This window comes from Malania oleifera, chromosome 4 (genome assembly GCF_029873635.1).
Source record: "Malania oleifera isolate guangnan ecotype guangnan chromosome 4, ASM2987363v1, whole genome shotgun sequence".
Classification (NCBI taxonomy): domain Eukaryota; kingdom Viridiplantae; phylum Streptophyta; class Magnoliopsida; order Santalales; family Ximeniaceae; genus Malania; species Malania oleifera.
The window spans coordinates 11,425,396-11,440,007 of NC_080420.1; the positions used below are offsets into that span (position 1 = coordinate 11,425,396).

The window sequence follows — 14,612 nt, forward strand, 5'->3', positions numbered from 1 at the left end:
TATATATATATATATATATATATATATATTCCCCCTCCTCCCCGGCCGTTGTGATTCATGGACGGGTATATGAATGGATCTTCTTTTATATATATATATATATGCACGGGACGGGCACACATAATTTCACCTTATATGCAATACCTAGTTTATTTCACAAAATACATAATCTGAAGAATAAATTAGTTATAATGCCTAGTTATACAAAGTGAAATTTTTTATAAATCGATAATAAGGAATAGGTAAAGAATAACTATTCATAAATTTCACCATGTAAATGTTTATTCCTTTCTTATCACATGTTAGATCAAATAATAAACAATATACAAAAAATAGTTGTTCTCTCAGTAAAATGTAATGTTATTTTTTCATACACAAGACCATCGAAATGTAAAAGTGAATAACTATCATCTCTCTCTCTCTCTCTCTCTCTCTCTCTCTCTCTCTCTCTCTCTCTCTCTCTCTCTCTCTCTCACACACACGCATACACACATTGCATAATATGATCAAATTAAGCAGGGAGTTTATTGAAGGTCTAAAGGTTTTAACATTATCTCCTATTATATAATTCAATAGAATAAACCATCAAACTAATAAATCATAAAAACAATATAATGATAACTTTATGAACCATAAATTACATAAATATTTTAGTCATAAATTTTTAAAAATAATATATAGTTAAAACTGTGAATTTTAAGTGAGTTGTCAATTCAAACATCTAGAATTCGATTTCTGGTCAAATCAAACTTGTATTTAAGCATATGATTATTTTACTAGTCGCTCTAAAACACGCACTAACACTCTAAATAGGAGAAGAGGAAATGTTGATATCTAACATGCATCGATAGGCCTCTATCTTATCCTCAACACATGTTTGAAAAAGCAAAGTTGTTTAATTATAATTTTGAAATTTTTACTCAAACACATGTACACATCAAATTAAAGTGCCCAAAACTTGTAGAACCCGATAATTATTATTAAAAGGGCAAAATAAAAAATAAAAAATGAAGTGAAGGACAAGTAGTAATAATATCAAATTTTAAAATATCTTTTATATTTTGAAAAAGATACCATATTTGAATTTTTTTTTTTTAAAAAAAAATTGTATCAACATATTATATTATTATATATTAACCATATAATTTTAATTCTCATGCCCTTGCCATATCTTCTCTTGAATTTTTTGAGATTTTACATATTAATATTTCTATCCCAAGTATTATGAACCATAAGTAACCAGTTTATGGTCAATCTCTTTGTCGTCTAAAAAAAAATTTAAGTAAAGATCATTTCATGATTATTTCTTTGTGTTCAATCATCTGGATACATTACTTGTTAAATTTTTGTCAAGTAGCTTAGATAGGTCGTTAAGTTCGATTCAAGTCACTAAAGGATATCATAAGAAACAAAACCGATAAGTACTCCAACTATTAACTTTTGATGTCAAAAGTAACTTGAAATTCTTTCCACATATCAAAATATTCGACGTACCTCCAAATAAGAGAAGGACAATAATAATAGAATGTGTTCGATACTTCCATTAACTATTTCATTGAGAGTGAATAAAATTAATCTACATTTATCACAACTAATGTAGTGATTGCATTCATATCTTCTAACTAGTTTGAATTTTTATAAATAATTTATCAGACATATTCCCAGTGTGATCATTAAAGATCAGCTTGTAACTATGCTGACCACTCTAATCATTCACACTTAGTGGCTCTTACCTTGTTGGGGTTACCTTAATTGTTCAAATGAGTGGTGCAACTTGGTTTTGCATGTAAGAAAGGCAGGTCACTGGTTTGTCCCCTCATATTAAATCAACTTTTTGAAAGAAAAAGGCCCTACCGCAATTGGTTGCAACTGGGGTAGGCAAAAAAAAAAAAAGAGAGAGAGATGAGGGAAGGAAGAAGAAAGTTGGCATGGCAGCATACGTGATTTTGAAAGCTGTGAGACGCACAGCCGCACCCAAGAAGCCAACAAGGTGAAGCGTTCAAATCGTGTCGACGCTCCCAATCCTTTTCATGGTAGATTAAAGAGAAAAAGAGAAAAAATAAATAATAAGAATGACAACTACCCATGCTTTAGCTAGCTTTTTCCATTCTGCTACCGAAAAGTACTGCGCTACTGCACGTAGTGACCACGGTCTCAGCACCATTGAAGAGTTAAAAGGATTGAGGTAGCATCCTGTCCCCTTCTCCGTCTTCCCCGTGAATGCCAAGAATCAGCCTCCACCAAAACGACCTTTATAAGAAACGCCAAATAGAGAAAGAAGAGCATATACAGCAGTAGAATCAATCTCCTCATCCTTGTAAGAACACTGGATACATTAAAGATTGAAAGAGAGGCTTGTGCAAATGAAAGGCTTTGGAATTTTACCGACTCTAATTCTCCTCCCCTGCGTCGCTTTACTCATCTGCAACCATTCCCAAGCCAAACCCGCACAACCCATCTCACAAATCCTGAAATTTGACAAATTTAATCTTTTCCGCAGCTCGACTCTCCCATGGAGGAGTCAGGGGAGAGAGTCCCAAGAAACTCATTTGAGATTTGCAGCGCCCGTGGCGATAGCAGGTGTCTTGTGTTTCCTAGCTGCCTCCATATCCAGCGCAGGCGGAATTGGAGGCGGCGGTTTGTTCATACCCATTCTGACTATAGTCGCAGGACTGGACCTCAAGATGGCGTCAAGTTTCTCAGCTTTCATGGTCACAGGGGGGTCGCTGGCCAATGTCCTCCGCAACATGTTTGTGACCACTTGCCCTAGATATGGTGGTAAGACTCTGATCGACTATGACATAGCGCTTCTTTCAGAGCCATGCATTTTACTGGGAGTGAGCATTGGAGTTATCTGCAACCTCGTGTTCCCGGAGTGGCTGATTACCATACTGTTTGTGGTGTTTCTTGGTTGGTGCACGCTTAAAACGTTTAGAAATGGGATTTTGTGTTGGAAATCAGAGTCGGAGGAGGTTGGGAATTTGGGAAATGGGTTGGTGGGGAATGGAATTTGTCATGAGAGTGGAGGAGTAGAGTGCAGCAAAGACCCTCTTTTAAGTGGAAAAGGAGACTGCAAGGTGGGGATTCCAAGGATGAAATTGGGGTTATTGGTTATGGTCTGGCTTTCATTCTTTATTGTGTATTTTCTTCGAGCAAATCAACTTGGGGAGGTATGGCTGCCCTTTTCCTCATCAACCTCTACAGTTTAGTTATGTCTCGTTTTCATTCATTTCAACAGTAATGACATTGCTGTTAAGTTTCCAATAATTAATTCAGTTAGCAATTGGAGATCTTTAATAGAACTAATCTTCTCTGTTTAGACCAATGACACTGCAAGGGTAGAGGAAAGGAAAATTGTTTAATCAATTTTCTATTTTACTTTTTCTCTTTCTCAAAAACTTTTAGGAATTGAAGTTTATTCAGATTTGATTGAACATTAACAGAAATCAAAGGCTAATTGCATGTAATTTAAAAATAAATAAATAAAGGGAAAAAAAATATGTATCTTAGTTTCATATATATATTGTTTTCTTTTTATTCTCCTTCATAATCAAATAAAAAAAAAAATGAATTCCTTCACATTTTCTGTTCCTTCACAAAAGATATCCACTCTACATCATGCCCTAATTATGCCCAGTAGTGTGCAGGCTGATGACCTTAAGTTTTAATTCCAAACCCAAAAGGTCATAGTAATAAGAAATCATATATGAAGGCATATGCAGATATAGAATGTTTTGAGGAATGGTAGGATCAATTGCTATGCAGTCTCCTCATGGACTCTCTCCCTTCCAATTTTTAGTCCTATCAAAACATAAGAGTGCCAAATGTTTCTTTTCAGTATGCCAAACACAACAGACCATAGTCATGAGAGACATAATTGATGGCAAGTGGCAGATATAGAACGTTCTGATAATGCTTCTTGTAGGACCCCCTGGAAATTTTTATTCCCAAAACATAAGAGAACTAACATTAGTTGAATCAATACCATACTCTATGATCTTTGTCGCCAATGTAGCGCAAGCTTAAATATTAGAATTGCTTAAAAACTGCCCTATATCCATCAATGGCATGTGGTGGATTGGCATCTAAGGGGCTCCTGAATGACCTTGGCTTTAAAGTTGGGAATTCTAGCCATGAACGGATTATGCATGGTAGTTATAATATAAATAGACTTTGTCTTATATTCTATAAGATAACCGAAAAAAACTTGTTATGTTTCCCACCCTCAAAATGCAAATGACAATTAAAAGGGGGGAAAAATTAAAATGAAAACAGATGCTTCTTTTCTGTGTTTTCGCATGGTTGGCTTCTAATACAAATATTCAGTTACATAGCAATGACACTCAAAACTGATTCACATGTTTTCAACAGCACTGTCAAGTATAATTTACTATTCAATATATCTGCAGAGCATTATACAAATGCAGCCATGTGGAGTGAACTACTGGATTCTCTCATCATTCCAAATCCCTCTTGCCATTATTTTTACCACATGGATCATATGCAGAAATGATATCCATCCAGACCAAACATCCAACCTGCAGGTGCTCAATGACACATCCTCACTGCCCTACTCCTTATCCATCTAATAGTTTCAATCTCAACTAGTATAGCCTGAACTTCTACTACATTGAAATGTTCATTTTTGACTAACTAGCTTTAAGATGAAACCTTGATAAGACTCCCTTCTCTGTGAAGATGGCAGATTCCCAAACTAGCAGCAGATCATCAAATAAGCTTATTTTCCCAATAATGGCACTTTTGGCTGGGATATTGGGTGGACTATTTGGAATTGGAGGTGGAATGCTTCTGAGTCCACTTCTTCTTCATGTTGGAATGGCACCTGAGGTAAAATCTGCAATACATTTCATACCACTTGAACTCATGTAAATCATCCCTCACAGAAAATGTCTGTACAGATTAATCCTCAAAGATGGATGCTTTATAATTCTCAACACCTTGCACAAAAGGCTATATCTATTTTTCATGGCATCTTGCATAAACTTTTATTTTTTGCATCCTTCTCTGGTGTAGGTGACAGCAGGAACTTGTTCACTCTTGGTTTTTTTCTCATCTACAATGTCTTCATTTCAGAACTTATTGATGGGCATGGAGCACACAGATGCTGCCCTTGTGTTTGCCATCATTTGTTTCGTAGCATCGCTTCTTGGATTGATGGTCGTGCAGAGGGCCATAGAAAAATATGGGAGAGCCTCCCTCATTATATTCTCTGTTGGTACAGTAATGGCTTTAAGTACGATTCTAATAACCAGCTTTGGAGCTGTGGATGTTTGGAGAGACTATACAACTGGGAAATACATGGGGTTTAAACTTCCCTGTTAAAAACCAAAAAGAGAAAAACAAAAAAGAAATTTGTAATTAGTTCTTTAATATTCAACAGTTAAATAGTAAAACTTCTTGGTGTATGGTATAAATGAAAGAGAATTAGTCAAATTATTGTGCTAATTTCGTATTAATGAGCTTTGAAATGAAGTTAGAAGCACGACTTGGTGTGTTTATTGTATTAAGTTTTGTATTAGTGATCTTTAAAATGGAGAAAATAAGATGTGTGACTTGTACGGTTCTATTGTTTTTTTCCTTTTTTCTTCTTTTTTTTTAACCTAAATTTGGGGTATGTCATTCACAAGGCAGAAAATGCAAATGGGCACAAAACTATGCTTTTGAAGTGAGGCTCAGAGCATAAAGGCAGAGCAGGAGAATTGGCCAAAGAATTTTAAGAATTTCACTTAAGTTTGTCTCACAATAAAAAAAATAAAGTGGAGGATGAGTGTTCATATACATGGTTAGGTTTATGAAATAATGACTTAAGCTTTTGAGTTGCATTTTTGTTTATCCATAGCAAACCACTTAAGAGGGCTTTTCCGGTGCTAACAATGTTGGGAATAAAGCACAAATTCCCGCAACCTGTGAGAAACAAAATAGAGAAAAATAACGCCAAAGAAAAATCAATCACACGCACAAGACAATATTTACGTGGTTCGACAATTTTGCCTACGTCCACGGAGTTGCAGGGATTTCAATATTATCAGGAAAAAAACACAGAGAGTGCGGCGATACAATGCTCTCCCTCTCACTATCTCGCAGGTACAACCACTCAAACCCTAATCACCCGAAAGCAATCCTTTTTATATGTTGCGCCTAGGGTTCCGTTCCGAATGGGCTCCAAAATTTTTGGCCCAAGCCTTCGCTCCATGGACTAAGCCTTAGGATAGAAATCTCTAATTAAATAGAGGTCGGGTCGTCATCCAAATTAAAAACACAACTAGGCTCCACAAAAGCCCAACAAATCTCCCAGTTGGAGACTAGTTCAATCATCAATATCAACTGCAATCCTCCTAAAAAAAACAATCCCTCATCCTTGCAACTCAACCTCCTCTCCTCAAGCTAGAAGACCAACTGAAGCTGCACACAGCTTCAGTTTCTCAATAGTAACACCCTTAGTCAACATGTCTGCTGGGTTTTTAGATCCACATATCTTTTCAAGTATTACCAGCTTATCTTCAACAAGGTAATGGATAAAGTGGTATTTTGTTTGTATGTGTTTCGACTTTGAATGTAAAGCCGAATTTTTGGCAAGAAAGATTGCACTCTGACTGTCACTGTGTAGAATGCCCATCTTCTGCTTCTTACCCAATTCTTCTAAGAAACCATATAGTCAAATCATCTCCTTTCCAGCTTCAGTTGCTGCAACATACTCAGCTTCTGTAGTAGACAAAGTAACAATCTTTTGCAAATTTGAAGCCCAAGATATAGCTGTACCACCCAGAGTAAATACAAATCTAGTAGTACTCTTTCTACTATCATTATCACCAGCAAAATCAGCGTCTACATAACCCTGCAGTTTCAAACTTGCACTAGTGAAGCAAAGACATGTATCTGATGAACCCCTCAGATATCTCATAATCCACTTTACTACCTCCCAATGCTGCTTTCCTGGCCTACTTATGAATCTGCTCACAACTTCCACTGCATGTGCAATGTCTGGCCTTGTACACACCATAGCATACATCAAGCTACCAATAGCTGAAGCATAAGGCACATTGCTTATATGGTCCCTTTCTTCTTCTGTCTTCGGTGACTGTTCCTTGCTTAGTTTGAAATGACTACCCAAGGGTGTGCTCACTGGTTTAGATTCATTCATGTTGAATCTGCTGAGAATTTTCTTCACATACTCTGACTGTGGAAGCTTCAATGTACCATTAGCCTTGTCTCTAATAATTCTCATTCCAAGGATTTGTTTTGCAGCTCCCAAATCCATCATTGCAAACTGTTCTGACAATTACTTCTTCAGATTATTAATCTCCTCAATGCTAGACCCTGCAATAAGCATATCATCTACATATAGCAGTAAAATGATATAAGAATAGTCAAAGAACTTAACATAACAACAATGATCAGCTTCACATCTCTTGAATTCAATTTTATGCATAAAACTATCAAACTTCTTATACCACTGTCTTGGAGCTTGTTTTAGACCATACAAGCTCTTTCTCAGTTTGCAGACTAAATTCTCTTGTCCCTGGACAATGAACCCTTCTGGCTGAATCATGTAGATGTCTTCCTCCAAGTCACCGTGAAGGAATGCCGTTTTCACATCTAACTGCTCAAGATGTAGATTTTATGCAACCACCATTCCCAGTACCAGTCTAATTGTTGACATCTTCACAACTACAGAAAATATTTCTGTAAAGTCAATGCCTTCCTTTTGCTGAAACCCTTTGACAACTAATCTGGCTTTGTAGCGCTTGCTACCATCATGTTCGTTCTTTATTCTATATACCCACTTGTTGTGCAGAGCCTTCTTCCCTACTGGCAATTCAGTTAGTTCCCATGTCTGATTCCCCAACAAGGAGTCCATCTCATCCTTCATGGCTAACTCCCACTTGCTTGAACTTTTGTCCTGCAAGGCTTCATCATAACACTCTGGCTCACCACCATCAGTTAGCAGAAGATAATTTAAAGCAGGTGAATAATGCTGTGAAGGTCTAGTGGCCCTGAAAGATCTACGGACCGCAGCTACAGGTGTAATTTGAACATTCTCCCTATCATCTTCACCCCTTTCTTGGACAGTATTTTCAGTCAACTCATCTAATTTAATAAACTCATAATTGTTCTGGTCTATCGCTGCGACATCTGACACTACGGTTAACCTGTCCTTGTACATAACCTGTTCGTTAAATATCACATTTCTACTTCAGATGATTTTCCTGTTTTGTTCATCCCAAAACCGATAGCCAAATTTCTCATCACCATAGCCAATGAAATAGCATATTTTGGACTTTGCATCAAGTTTACTACGAGTATCAGAATCAACATAACATAAGAAACACAACCAAAAACTTTTAAGTAAGAAAAATTTACCTCTTTATCGTTCCAAACCTCTTTAGGAAGTCTAAACTCCATGGGAATTGAAGGTCCTCGGTTTATCAGATAAGCTACAGTACTGACAGCATCAGCCCAGAAAGTTTTTGGTAGTCCAGCATGTAGCCTCATACTCCTAGCACGCTCGTTGAGAGTTCTGTTCATGCGCTCAACCACACCATTCTGCTGTGGTGTCCCAAGAATGGTCTTTTCCATTTTGATTCCATGTGCAACACAATACTCTCTGAACCCTCCATCTACGTACTCTCCTCCGTTGTCCGACCTCAAACACTTTACTTTCAAACCTATCTCTGTCTCAACCATAGCCTTCCACTTCTTAAAAGTTTCAAATACATCATATTTATTTCTCAGAAAATAAACTCATACCTTTCTGGTTGAGTCATCAATGAAAATAACGTAGTAGCTTGAACCCCCAAGGGATGCAACAGGAGAAGGACCCCATAAATCTGTGTGCACTAACTCCAATTTTTTAGCCTTCGGTGTTCTGCCACTTTTCAAGAAATTCACCCTTTTCTGCTTTCCTAAGATGCAGCTTTCACACAAGTCAAAATCAACGGACTTCAATTCTGGTAGTTTCCCTTTTGACAGCAGCATCTTCATCCCCTTCTCACTCATGTGACCAAGTCTGCGGTGCCATAAGCTTGTATCAGTACTTGCTTCAGCAACTGCAATTGTATCTCTTGGACTTGAGGTCATGTATAGAGTACCAGATTTCTTTCCACGAGCCAATACTCCGGCTCCCTTTGTAACCTTCCAAGTGCCACCAGCACACAGCATCGCATGCCCTTCATCATCAAACTGTCCGACAGAAATCAAATTCCTTCTCAGGTCAGGAATATGTCGTACCTTCTCTAGTAACCAAACAGACCCATTTGGCAATGACATCCGGACGTTTCCCATACCCACAACATCCAAGGCTGTACTATCAACTAAATACACCTTACCAAAATCTCTTGCTACATAGTTCTGTATAATTTCATGGTGTGAAGTCGTATGAAATGAAGCTCCTGAGTCCAAAACCCAATCATCAAGTGGACTGTCTACTGCAAGAAGTAGTGCATCCTGTACCTCTTCTATTACAGCATTAGCAGAATCATCCTCACTCTTCTTCTTAAGACTTTTGCATTGTCTCCTAAAGTGACCCGTTTTCCCGCAGTTCCAGCATTGTCCCTTTTGGCCAGGTCTGGATTTACTTTTATTTCGATTATAATTTCTGGATTTTGATCTACCCCGAATCTGAATTTCGGTCATTACCTCTACCTCTGGTCTCAAGGTTTAGGGCAGAACCGGATCCTGAGGTTTCGCCTACATCTCTTCTACAAATCTCCTCGGCCAAAATTAAATCCCGTATATCATTATACTTCAGTTTTTCCTTTCCAATAGAGTTGCTTACTGCCATCCTCATTGCCTCCCAACTGTTTGGCAACGAAGCCAAAACAATCATTGCATGAATCTCATCATCAAAACAATTTCTACCGACGATAATTGATTTGTGATAGTATTGAACTCATTCAGATGTTGTGCTACAGATGCGTTTTCTGCCATCTTTAAATTAAATAATTTTTTCATCAGATGTACCTTGTTATTTGTTGATGGTTTTTCATACATACCAAACAAAGCCTTCATCAGATCTGTTGTAATTTTCTCCTTCACGACGTTGTGTGCAATAGACCTGGACAGAGTTAATCTTATAACTCCCAGTACCTGTCTGTCAAAGAGAGTCCATTCCTCGTCCTTCATAGTAGCAGGTTTTTCTCCTAGAAGCGGTAGATGTAACTTCTTCCCATAGAGATAATCCTCGATCTGCATCCTCCAGAATCCAAAGTCTGTGCCATCAAACTTTTCTATTCCAGACGCCTTTCCTGCTTCCTCTGCCATTGCTCCCACTCGAACCTAACCCTAGGCTCTGATACCAGTTGTTGGGAATAAAGCACAAATTCCCGAAACCTGTGAGAAACAAAATAGAGAAAAATAATGCCAAAGAAAAATCAATCACACGCACAAGACAATATTTACGTGGTTCGGCAATTTTGCCTACGTCCACGGAATTGCAGGGATTTCAATATTATCAGGAAGAAAACACAGAGAGTGCGGCGATACAATACTCTCCCTCTCGCTATCTCGCAGGTAAAACCACTCAAACCCTAAGCACCCGAAAGCAATCCTTTTTATATGTTGCGCCTAGGGTTCCATTCCGAATGGACTCCAAAATTTTCGGCCCAAGCCTTCGCTCCATGGACTAAACCTTAAGATAGAAATCTCTAATTAAAAAGAGGTCGGTTTGTCATCCAAATTAAAAACACAACTAGGTTCCACAAAAGTCCAACAAACAAGTCATATGAACACCAATAATTCAAGTTGGGCTCAAGTGTTCAATTTCGTGCTCGCCTAACAAAGTTCAAATGATTCCTTTGGAAAGGATTCAAATCATGCCATGCACAAAGGTCTTGTTTGCAAGGGAAAAAATTAAGCTGCATTGAAGCTTTTCTTGCTTCAGTTGGTGCACTTGGAAATAGAGAAACAAAGAAAATGAAAATAAGGAATGTGCATCATCAAAGAGGTAAAACAACCACTTGAAACATCCTTTGATGCGTTTTTTATCCCAGGGTCAGTAGGCCCATTCCAGCAACCAAAGCCAATCCCAACAGTGGAAACCCATGAAAGGCAATACCAAATCAATTTGGCGGGATGCAGGCTGGAATAAAGAATCAAGTGAAGCCTCAGTAGCACTGGTCTTATCTTAACAATAGGACGAGCAATAAGAGAATCACTCTTGGTTTGGTTGTTGATCATTGGTTTGCTGGTTTTAATTAATTGGAATCTGGATCAGAGTTTTTATGTTTGTAATCTTTTGTATGTCAACAGAGAATGTGAGGAGTTGACTCACTATGTGGCTAATAATGTACTTAAGCAAGCCAGAGTGATGTCTTTTGGACCCGCCCTTTGGCTTCTGGCTGTGTAATGACAAATTTAATCCAAGCCTGTGGCATAGGATTCCATGAAATAGAAGCAACTTTCTTCTTCAGGAATAATAATAATAATAATAATAATAATAATAATAATAATAAATAAATAAATATACAAATAAAAAGGGAGGGGCCATTCTTGGTAGAATCGACTTAAAATTGCAGATTGCAGCTCAAAACTAGTCATTAAGCCAGTTCTCCACTGGATTCATGGATTGGGAACCTTAATGTTGTTAACGAGAGGATAGATATCATTGGATTTGAATTTCTATAGAATGGGACAGAACTCACAATTTTTGCTTTTGTGGTTTTTCAGCTCTATACAAATCCAAATACAACATCTAAATCCAACTCCCCACAAGTAGAACTAAAGCATTTTTCAGTAGAACAGGTGAGTGAAAAAAATAATATTGAACCTTGTCCATAAATCATTTCATTGTTTTGGACAAAATAACGCAAAAAAAAAAAAAAACATAAACAGAAGAATTTCCTCAAAAGAACATTCCCATTATCTGTTTCCAAATTCAACTTCGGAAGCATGAGCAGAAGGTGGTTTAGAAACATAATTTAAACACAAATTATGTTCCAAAAAAACTGAAATTATGTGGCATGGACATGACATGGTTGATTTGTGTATTTCTATTGCAGCCATACTGTGAAGAGGGGCTAGCCATGAATCATTTCCAGAATAACTACCAGAAGAATCAGATCTACCACATTCCTGATATTGGAGGCTTACCAAAGACATCAGCAACAAAGCTGTATAGGCAAGAACAAGAGTTCCCAAATATTTGTCATAAATAGCATTCAAGACTCCAAACAAACGAACCTGCTTTCGCTAAAATTGCCAGTCAGACTGGAATTTCAGCTTGTAACTACAGACCAATCATCCAATTCAAGTCTGAGTTTTAAAGACCTGTTTGCAATAAAATGTTCAGGGCTCGGGCCACCTAAAATGATTGCATTATGGTTGCTGCACCTGAATTTTGGACAATTTTAACAACTATCAAAACTTTTTTTTACTTTTTTTCCCTAAATTTTCTGCTCGAAAACTCCAGTGTCTGAACTAATGAAACAGAGAAAACAAATAGAATGCAACATATCAGCTTGCCTAAAGTAATGATCTTAAAGCACATTATTACAGCCTTCAAAACAGGAGAAAATTCCCAAGTAGCCATGGAGTAACATCACTAAGCCGGTCCTCTGCATTGCATGGTTTTTAAATCTAAATGAAGCAGGCCGATATGTTTTGCATCCATATTTTTAACCATCCAAATTAATGAATTTAATTTTTTTTGCAAGCTACGCCAAGAAATTTATCCAACTTCAGCCATATGCTTGAATTTTCAGCTCTACTAAGAACAACACTAAAGCATCCAATGTCCTCATATATTTCTCTATTACTTCCTGCTTTCAACCAAATGATATTCATGCTAATCACATTTCAGGCACAGTACTCAAATCCAAAACCAAGGCACATTTGAAAGTCTTGCCCACTGTGCAAGTATCAACCCAAGAAACAAAATAAAAGCAGAAATAGAAATCATATCAAACAGCAATAATTTACACGGTACGAGATACAATTCACACAAAGGCCACAATCACCAGCTCATCATTATGCATAGCCAGTGGAGGATCCTGGATTACCACAATTCACAAAGATCATAAAGCACAAACTCTTAAAGATTAGGCTAGGCTACATATACACGAATTGACTGCACAAAACCATCTATCCTTTTCCTTATCTCATCCGGGTTAGCCCCCACCAGCTTCTCAACAGGCTTACCCTCCTTCATCAGCACAAAAGTGGGCATGGCCTTCACCTCCAGACTAGCCGCCACCTCCTAACCAAACCAAACCAAACGCAAACAAATTGTTCAATTAAGAAAATCTTGAATGCCAATCTTCAGACTCTTCAGTCTTCTCCTTCCTGCTTGGAAAAAAAGCATTTTTTTTTTTTTTTTTTTTTTTTTTTTTTTTTTGGGGTATCATACTATACACACACAGAAACAAAAGAAAGGTTGAGTTATAATGGTTCTGATGTATTCCAGTTACATAAAATTTCAGGGTCTTTTGTCATGCGGGTTTTTGGTTTATAAAATATTAATTTGCCTCCAAAGAGCTGCATATCTTATTAGAAAAATTAGAGGAAATACCTTAACCTCATCCACATCAACCGTGACAAACAACAAATCTTGGAAAGTGGAAGCCAGTTCCTCAAAGAAAGGATTCATGGCCACAGAGGGCATGCACCACGCAGCAGTGAAGTGCACCACAACCTACAATTTGCACCCCCAGAAAACCAATTCATGGAATGAACGACTATCAAGCTCATATATTAGAAATTATCACCAATATCATACAGATTACTGGTTCTTGTCAATTGATAATCTTCTCCCAATAACAGTGGAAATTTCAAAACCAACAATATCAATCAAAAACAAAGAACCCGGTGGGTGCGTGCGTATGTGTGTGTGTGTGTGGAGAGAGAGAGAGAAAGAGGGCAAAAGGGGCAACCATAGGTCCATCACATGCCTAATTGGAAGAGGATTTTTTTCAGGCTCTCTGTGTCACTCGAACTTAAGTTGAGGCCAAAGCAAAGGAGAAGGGAAAAACTTGCATGAGGAATCTGGTGAAGTTAGAGAAAAGAAAGCATACTGGGCATCCTTGATTGGTGGCTTGCTCCATGTAGAAATCCCAAGACTCCTTGGAATCCACCTTGACGACTCTAGACTTGTGCTCCTGCTCACGGCCCTCCATCTATTTTTCGTCTCCTCCTTCACTTTCTCCTTCTCTTATCTTAGGGCTCTGCATCAGACAACAAAGTATGCTAGTAATTTAATGTATACCACCTCAGTATTGGACAAAAGCTGTTTCTTTTTTTTTTAATTATATATCATGTCTGAATGCAATCTGCAGTATGCGGAAAGTGAAACAGCTACATTGGAAACAGTGGGCCTGTCATTTTCATGTCAAATCCTATCTTTTAAGCAAGTGGGCGTTTAATATGGTGGGACAGCTCTTTCAGAAAAAAATAAAATAAAATACAATTATTTAAGAGAATAAAAAAAAAAAAAAGGAGAAGAAAAAAAGGAAAGAATTTACCGAAGAATTTTATTTTTTTTTTTTCTTTTCATGTTTGGATATAGAAACTTGTACTAAAACAATACATAGTACTTCCATTTTACATGTCATTAATCTTTTAAAAAAATTATTTTAAACTTTATTCGATTAAATTTTTAT

At 37.3% G+C, this 14,612-nt stretch overlaps 2 protein-coding genes across 5 annotated transcripts; one reads left to right on the top strand and one right to left on the bottom strand.

Annotated features, from left to right (window-relative positions):
* Nucleotides 1–2,092: 2,092 nt before the first annotated feature.
* Nucleotides 2,093–5,585, top strand: LOC131152619 (sulfite exporter TauE/SafE family protein 5-like). Of its 4 annotated transcripts, none has more exons than XM_058104371.1 (4): nucleotides 2,093–3,170; nucleotides 4,410–4,544; nucleotides 4,699–4,848; nucleotides 5,095–5,585. In XM_058104371.1, exons 1-4 carry the CDS (start codon nucleotides 2,364–2,366, stop codon nucleotides 5,341–5,343), a joined length of 1,341 nt encoding a protein of 446 aa, XP_057960354.1. In that variant the 5' UTR covers nucleotides 2,093–2,363; the 3' UTR covers nucleotides 5,344–5,585. The 4 variants fall into 4 exon arrangements, with proteins under 4 accessions (XP_057960354.1, XP_057960353.1, XP_057960355.1 ...); XM_058104370.1 differs by having other exon boundaries at nucleotides 2,097–3,170; nucleotides 5,035–5,585; XM_058104372.1 differs by lacking the exon at nucleotides 4,410–4,544 and having other exon boundaries at nucleotides 2,138–3,170; nucleotides 5,035–5,585.
* A 7,309-nt stretch (nucleotides 5,586–12,894) lies between these two features.
* LOC131152620 (thioredoxin-like protein CXXS1) lies at nucleotides 12,895–14,329 on the bottom strand. The gene is made up of 3 exons (XM_058104374.1): nucleotides 14,028–14,329; nucleotides 13,526–13,648; nucleotides 12,895–13,213 (listed from the first exon to the last, which is right to left on the bottom strand). Exons 1-3 carry the CDS (start codon nucleotides 14,127–14,129, stop codon nucleotides 13,061–13,063), a joined length of 378 nt encoding a protein of 125 aa, XP_057960357.1. The 5' UTR covers nucleotides 14,130–14,329; the 3' UTR covers nucleotides 12,895–13,060.
* Nucleotides 14,330–14,612: the final 283 nt, after the last annotated feature.